The sequence below is a fragment of the Echiichthys vipera genome, assembly GCF_963691815.1.
Source record: "Echiichthys vipera genome assembly, chromosome: 13".
NCBI classification, from domain to species: domain Eukaryota; kingdom Metazoa; phylum Chordata; class Actinopteri; order Perciformes; family Trachinidae; genus Echiichthys; species Echiichthys vipera.
The window spans coordinates 29,768,541-29,777,028 of record NC_139838.1 but is presented as its reverse complement, the minus strand read 5'-3'; the positions used below and the strand labels follow the sequence as shown (position 1 = coordinate 29,777,028).

At 50.7% G+C, this 8,488-nt stretch overlaps 1 protein-coding gene across 1 annotated transcript; it reads left to right on the top strand.

The window, feature by feature from the left end:
• Window positions 1-4,811: 4,811 nt before the first annotated feature.
• On the top strand, window positions 4,812-8,147 carry LOC310955438 (uncharacterized protein; the record flags this gene model as incomplete). The annotated part of the gene is made up of 4 exons (XM_083925255.1): window positions 4,812-4,867; window positions 6,106-6,215; window positions 6,556-7,017; window positions 8,071-8,147. 4 exons carry the CDS (start codon window positions 4,812-4,814, stop codon window positions 8,145-8,147), a joined length of 705 nt encoding a protein of 234 aa, XP_083781381.1.
• Window positions 8,148-8,488: the final 341 nt, after the last annotated feature.

The following is an 8,488-nucleotide window of genomic DNA, read 5'->3' as shown; positions in this document are numbered from 1 at the left end:
CGTGTGTGAGGAAGAAAGACGTGAACCCGGTGCTGGAGTGTACACTGGTGTTGTATGCAAAAGCAACCTGCAACAGGAAAGAGTCCCACTCTCCCTCACATGACAAAAGCGTTTTAGCCGGCTGGTCAATAAGTGTTCGATTAAATCTTTCCACCATACCATCAGACTTTGGATTATATGGGGTGGTATGAGTCTTCTTCACACCCAGCAGCCTGCACAAATGTTTCACCACATCTGATTCAAACTGCCTCCCCATATCTGTGTGCAGCGTTTCCATCACACCATGTTCCAATATGTAGTCCTGAAAGAGACGTTCAGCCACTCTGGTGGCTTTCTGATCAGCGATGGCATACAGATTAACGAACTTAGTGAAATAGTCCTCAACAACCAAAACATACCGGTTGCCTATAGAGGTGACCGGCAACTCTAGGATGTCAGCCGAGACACGTTGGAAAGGTCTCTCGGCCTGTGAAGTCCTCATATGAGCATGATGTCGAGGAACTGGGGACTTCCTCCTTTGACAGGCGTAACACTGATCACACCAAGCTTTAACATCACTGAACATAGTGGGCCAATAACAAACCCCTCGAGCACGTGCCAAGACCCATTCAAAAGCAAGGTGAGACGTCAAAAGTGTGCCATGCAGGTGTCCGAGGACCTCAGTGACCAAGACAGCGGGGACCACAACTTGTGTTGTTTGTCCCATTTCAGACAGCCAAACAACCCGTGCACAACAGTCCATCAATGAAAGCCAGTCGGAGAAACTCGTGCCACAGTCTCCTTAAACTCCGACCAGCATCCTTCAACCTCCACCTAGGGGGTCTCTGACCTGCCTCCAGCCAGGCCAACACCTGTCTAATATCAGCGTCACTCTGTTGGAGCTCCCTGATATTGGAGCCATCACGTGACAGCGTGTAGATTAGGGCTCGATTCACACAAGCCTCGTGGTCGGAAGGCGAATGGGGGCTGTGGCTAGAGCCAGGGGCCTCTGAAGAGGTTGTGGTGGAAGTAGGAGTCTCTATGGCGTACACCGTGTTGGGGTCATTGTCCATGAGTGTCTGGGTACTTTTGTGCACAAGAGGGGGGGTAGCAACAGGGGAGACATTGTTCCTCAGCTCTGCACTGAGGTCGGGTCTGCGTGAAAGAGCATCCAAGTTAGTGTGTTGACTCCCACTCTTGTGCACGATTACCCAATCATAAGGGTCCAGTTCTAGGGCCCAGCAGCTGCGGCGGCCCGTTCTGTCATTATCAATGGTAAGCCGTCGAAGGCCCTACAACGGACGGTGATCTGTAACAATGGTGAAGGGGCGGAGACCCAAATAGTGCCTAAAATGACGAACAGCCCACACTATCGACCACAGCTCCCTGTCATACGTAGACCATCGTCGTTCAGTTGCGGTGAGGGAGTGACTAGCATAAGCCACCACCTTCTCCAAACCGTCAGCATCTTGTGCCAACACTGCCCCTGTCGCTACCTGGGAAGCGTCTGTGTATAGAACAAAACGATGAGTGAAGTCTTGGTGACATATTATAGGTTCGGCACAGAGGGCGTCCCGCAGAAACTCAAAGGTCTCCTGGCAATCTGCAGTCCACTGAAACGGGACATCCTTCCCCGCTGGGCAAAACTTCTCACAAACCTCCTGTAGTAGGAGCAGAGCCCCAAGAAGGCACGCACCTCCGTAGCTGATCTAGGCACAGGCCATAACTTCACCTTCTCCGTGTTCTTGGGGTCAGGGCGAAGCCCCTCAGCCGAGATGACATGCCCAAGGAAGACCACATGATCCCGGGCCAGGTGGCACTTCTTGGCGTTCAGGCGTAGACCAGCTGCTCTGATTGAGTGAAAACCTCCTCCAGAGCAGTAAGATGCTCCTCAAATGACCTGCTGTATATTAATATGTCGTCAAATTACACCATGCAGATGTGCCATGGCAGCCCCTTTAACACTAGCTCCATAACCCGCTGGAAGGTCGCTGGTGCATTCGTGAGCCCCACGGGCATGGATCTGAATTGGTAGAGGCCCTGGCCGGTGGTGAATGCGGTCTTTTCGCAGTCCTCTTGCGCCACTTCCACCTGCCAGTAGCCGTGTGAGAAGTCCAGGGTGCTGAACCAGGTGGCCCCCGCCAGGGCGTCAAGTGTATCATCGACACGCGGCAGTGGGTGGAAATCTCTTATTGTCACAGCATTGAGGCCCCTGTAATCAACACAAAATCTCCACGTATTATTATTCTTCCTTACATGAATCACAGGAGAGGACCGTGGGCTGCAGCTCTCCTCGATGACGCCGTCCTCCAAAAGGCGCTGGACCTGCCTGTGTATTTCCTTTCGCTTGTCCGGGGATGTACGGTAGGCCCGCCGCTTTATTGGAGGGTGGTTAGCTGTTTGAAAGTGGTGTTTGATCAGGTTGGGGTTGCCCGTCTCACCCCGTGCAGGGCCAAACACCCCCTGATGTTTCCCCAGCAAGGCCCGCAGCTGTTGCCTCTGATCGTCGGACAGCGGACAATCCGTTACATCGGGTACATCCCCCTGTTGAAAATCAAAACCCTCTGCAGGGGTGAGAATGTCACAGTCATTAACATGGGGAAATACTCCCAGGTGAGACCCAGGGCGCAGTTTCAGTTCCTGGTCAGTCGGGTTGAGTAGTCGCGCCACAGTGCGTCCACTTCTCACTGGCGCTACAGTGCGTGCGACCACCAGTCCCATGTTGTCGCGTACCTCAGGCTCTAAATAGCCCAGGTAAGAGTCAACAGTTGGTCCAGCAGCACGGGGGGTGGCCCACCTGAACAGGGACAATAATTTCACTGAAAGGTGGAACAGTAGCATCAGTAGAATAATAATTATTAATAATAATTTTAATAATAATTTTATTTTAGGAATAAAATCAGCAGCTTGCAAAAGAGGAATGTTAATGTCCCCAACGCTAAGAAGACCACGACCCACATCCATAATTTCATGAGTCTGCCGCATGAAATCAAAACCTAGCAAAATAGCCTGTGTAGCCCCCCGCACAACGTGTACAGTTTGTTCATAAGACCTGCCCCCCAGCTGTATTGGGAGGGCCACGTACCTTAAGTGCCCAATAACTGTCCATTCACTGCACGTGCATACATGTTCTGCATATTCAACACACGTTTACGTAAAGCTGGGATGGACACCCTGAACTCCTCGGAAATCAAAGAAACAGTAGAACCAGAGTCAATTAACACCGTCGCATCAACTCCCTCTACCAGTCCCTTAACATCGGACTCACCCACCGAACAGGAGTCCACCGTGGGGTCCGGAGTCGCTGCCGCTGAGCCGTCATTGTGACCTTGTGGTGGCAACCCTGGCATCTGGGTCCCGATGCCAACTACTGGAAGTTTCCCTGCTCTTCTCTGTGTTGAGATGGAGATAGTGACCGTCGCGAGGGGGAAAGAAACCTCACAGCCCGTCGTGGTTGCTGTTCCGCTGCGAAGCGCGCCTCCCTCTGGCCCTCGCTGTACAGCCGGCGCGGCGAGAAGCCACCAGCGGTGTCTCAGTTCCCCCGCTCTCGTGGAGACCATCCCCCGTCGCCGTATCCTCCCTGAAGTCTGTGCTGCGGAGACCGGCCTCTCGTGCTGTCGTTTATCCAGAAGTCCCTAGAGGTGGACCTGCATCCAAACCCACCACAGGCGCAGTGACAGGCACGCCGCTGCTCCGTGTGCTCCCCCGGGCTATGCTGACGAGCCCCAGTAACAAGGGAGCCAGGACCAACACACACAGTCCCACCGGAACGTGCTCTCAAATCCCTCACCTCCGTTTGCAAATTGTCCATCTTCGAGGTGAGCCGTTCCATGGTATGAACAAGTTTCTCTGTGGTGGCGTTAGCATTACCGTCCAACACACCTGATGGCGCCGGATTGAGAGCGGCCGGCAGGAGGTGGGTTGGAGTAGAGCAATCCAGGAGCGCTCCCCCTCAGAGCCTGCCTGGCCCGTTCGCACCGGCCTGCTATAGTCAAGGCCTCCTCCACATCTGTTGCCCCCTGTTCACTTACTCGGCACTTAGCTTGGAGGGCAGGATCGAGCACAGCAAGAAAACGTCTAAAAGTCTCACCGCTCCTGGCAGCTCGGTCATAGTCAAGAAAAGCCTCAGCGTTCCGAAGATCCATCATGTTAAACCCTGGGCTTGACTGATATCGGATTTTTGTGACTCATCATCACTCACTCATCTTCAACCACTTATCCGGGGTCGGGTCGCAGGGGAAGCAGCTCTAGCAGGGAACCCCAAACTTCCCTTTCCCGGGCCACATTAACCAGCTCTAACTAGGGGATACAGAGGCGTTCCCAGCTCTGTGTGGAGATTTAATCTCTCCACCTAGTCCTTGGTATTCCCTAAGGCCTCCTCCCAACTGGACGTGCCTGGAACACCTCCCTAGGGAGGCCCCCAGGGGGCATCCTTACTAGATTCCCGAATCATCTCAACTGGCTCCTTTCAATGCAAAGAGTTCCTCACAGATGCTGAACTTCTCCCCCTCTCTGTAAGGGAGACTCCAGCCCCCCTCCTGAGAAAACCCATTTCGGTCGCTCTCACCCACGACCTCTTTTTATTCGGTCATGACCCAGCTTTCATGCCCACAGGTGAGGGCAGGAACGAAGATTGACCGGTAGATCAAGAACTTTGCCTTCCTCAGCTCTCTTTTCGTCACCACGGTGCGGTAGAGTGACTACAGTACCGCCAACGTTGCTCCGATTCTCCGGCCAAATTCAAGCTCCATCGTCCCCTCTTGTGAACATGATCCCGAGGTACTTGAATCCTTCACTTTGCTTAAGGACTCACCGGTTTCCTGCTGAGAGCCATGGCCTCAGATTTCGTGGTGCAGATCCTCATCACAGCCGTTTCACACTCGGCTGCGTAAAGATCCAGTGAGTGCTGAAGGTCACAAAGCAGAGACGAGATCCTCAGCCCACCAAACTGCAACCCCTCTCCACCACGACTACGCCTCATTACCCTGTCCATGAAAATCACAAACAAAATTGGTGACAAAGTGCACCCCTGGTGGAGGCCGACCCCCACCGGGAACAAATCCGACTTACTGCTGAGGTTTTGGACACAGCTCTTGCTTTGGGTGTACAGAGATTTGATGGCCCACAGAAGTGACCCCCTCACCCCATACTCTCGCAGCACCTCCCACAGTGTCTCCCGGGGGACTCGGTCACATGCCTTCTCCAGATCCAGAAAAGCACATGTAGACTGGATGGGCATCATTGCCCACGTGGGCGTTGAAGTCTCCCGTCAGAACTATGGAGTCCCCTACTGGAGCCCCATGCAGGACTCCATTCAGGGTCTCCAAGAAGGCAGAATACTCTGAACTGCTGTTCAGTGCATATGCACAAACAACAGTCAGAGTTTTTCCCCCTACCACCCACAGGCCTAAGGAGGCGACCCTGTCGTCCACCGGGTTAACTCCAACACCCCGGCGCCAGGGGTTTGTGAGTATCCCCACACCCGCCCGGCGCCTCACACCCTGGGCAATTTCAGAGAAGAATAGGGTCCAACCCCTATCCAGGAGTATGGTTCCAGATCCAGACTGTGTGTGGAGGTGAGCCCCACCACATCTAACTGGTAGCGCTCCACCTCCCGCTCCACCAAGCTTCTTCCCCCACATAGAGATGACATTTCACTTCCCCATATCCAGCTTCAGCTGTCCGTGTCTGGTCTGTCGAAGCCCCTCACCTTCACTGCGACCCGTGCAGCAGCACATGTTGTGACTATTGTGACTATTAATGTTACTTTTTCTCATTATTATTGATGTAAGTTGAGTTGGAGTGGTCACTCGTGTGTGTGTGTTTCCTGTTTCCTGCAGACGTCCAGCAGCTGTTAGTGGATAAAGAAGAGGTTCCTCCTGAGCAGCAGGGGTGCAGCTCCAGTGTGGACAAGGGAGTTCAACACATTAAAGAGGAACCGCAGGACTTCTGGAGCAGCCAGGAGGGAGAGCAGCTTCAAGATCATGATATCACCAAGTTCCCATCCCCTTCTGTCCCTGTGAAGAGCAAAGATGATGAAGAGAAACCTCAGTCCTCACTGCAGAGAGTGTTGGTGCAGCAGCGCCTCACTTTGGCTGCTGAAGAGATATTTGGGCTCTTTGAAAGAACGATCGCAGAGTACGAGGAGGAACTTTGTCGTTTAAAAGAGGAGAAGGAGCGACAACAGAAGCTACTGGACGCTGTTTTCAACCCTCAGCTTCGGCTCCACACAGCAGGTTTGTTCCCTTCACTTTTCTGCACAGAAGCTCATCTCTCTAAAGATAGCATCATGGACCGTGGGGGGTTTCACCACCACAAGGATTCAACAGGGGAGAAGGCAGTGAGAGAAGGGAAGGGCAGGAGGTTGGGGGAGTGGGGGCAAGGTGGGTGGGGGTGGAGGAGTTAGTAATGGTTGCAGTCAGGGAGGTGTTGATTTGGGAGATTTTATTGTTAAAATGAGGAGGAAAGAGTTACAGAGGTCAGGGGAGGAGGGTGGATCAGTTTCCCGAAAACGGTTAAGGGAATAATCGGATTATTGATGGAGGTTAATAATCATTGTTTCATTCTGTCCTGCAGACGTCCAGCAGCTGTCGGTGGTTAAACTAAAGGTTCCCACTGAGCAGCAGGAGTGGAGCTCCAGTCTGGACCAGGAGAACCCAGAGCCCCCACACATTAAAGAGGAACAGGAGGAACTGTGGAGCAGTGAGGAGGGAGAGCAGCTTCAAGGTCTGGAGGAGGCTGATATCATCAAGTTCACATTCTCTCCAGGCTCTGTGAAGAGTGAAGAAGATGATGAAGAGGCAGATCAGTCCTCACATCTTCAACAAAGACAAACTGAACAGATGGAAGCAGAAGCTGATGGAGAGGACTGTGGAGGACCAGAACCAGATAGTGATGATGAGCCCGGAGATGCTTCTGATCATGAGACTGAAAACAGTGATGATTGGAAGGAGACAAAAGAACCTCAGTCAGGTTTAAACGCTCGAGAAAATGCTGCTGAGAAATCATTTAGCTGTTCGGAGTGTGGGAAACGATTTGGTATGAAGAAACATCTGAATAGACACATGAAAACTCACACAGGAGAAAAACCTTTCAGCTGCTCAGTCTGTGAGAAATCTTTTGCACGGAATGAACATTTAAAGAGCCATATGAACCTGCACAGAGGAGAGAAAGCTTTCAGCTGCTCAATTTGTAATAAAGGATTTACACAACCAGAAACCCTGAAGAGACACATGAGCATTCACACAGGAGAGAAACCTTTCAGCTGCTCATTTTGTGATAAAGGATTTGCGTTGAAGTGGGATCTGCAGACACACATGAGAATCCACACAGGAGAGAAACCTTTCAGCTGCTCAGTCTGTGAGAAATCTTTTACAAGGAATGGCCATTTAAAGACACACATGAGGAGCCACACAGGAGAGAAACCTTTCAGCTGCTCAGTTTGTAATAAAGGATTTACACAAACGGAAACTCTGAAGAGACACTTGAGCATTCACACAGGAGAGAAACCTTTCAGATGCTCAGTTTGTGATAAAGGATTTACATGGAAGTGTCATCTGAAGACACACATGAGAATCCACACAGAAGAGAAACCCTTCAGCTGCTCAGTTTGTAGTAAAGGATTTGCGTGGAAGTGGGATCTGAAGACACACATGAGAATCCACACAGAAGAGAAACCCTTCAGCTGCTCAATTTGTAGTAAAGGATTTACGGACATGGAAAATCTAAAGGGACACATGAGCATCCACACAGGAGAGAAACCCTTCAGCTGCTCAGTTTGTACTAAAGGATTTACATGGAAGTGTGACCTGAAGACACACATGAGAATCCACACAGGAGAGAAACCGTTCAGCTGCTCAGTTTGTAATAAAGAATTTACGTGGAAGTGTGATCTGAAGAGACACATGAGAATCCACACAGGAGAGAAACCTTTCAGCTGCTCAGTTTGTACTAAAACTTTCGCACGGAATAAAAATTTAAAGAGCCACATGAGCATCCACACAGGAGAGACACCGCTCAGCTGCTCAGTTTTGCAGTAAAAGATTCTCTCTCTTGAGCAAAACCTAGTTTTTCTCTTGGGAACTCACACAGAAATGAGACAGCTGATGGAGAGAACTGAAGAGGACCAGATCAAGTCAGGAACTCAGATCCAGATGGACATTCATTGATGACTTGACTGGAAACTTTTGTCCAGAATAAACAGTCATGGAAAACCCGTAAACGTTATGGAGTCAGGAAAGTCATAAAAGGTTGTTTTTTTTAAAGTTTTCTAGTTGTAGTTTGTAGTTTTATGAAACACGTATTTACACTTATCTCCCATGTCCTTTGCCATGAAGGCAAATGAATGCTCTGTAGTTAACGTAATTTGTTACCTGTTATCCTAAGCTTTATTATTATTATTCTGCGTATTTCTTCCGTACTTTTTTCAGTTGCCACTCGCTGCTGCATACTTTCACATATGTTTTTTAGAATGCAAACCAACGGAGATCCGCTTAAAATAATCTTAAAC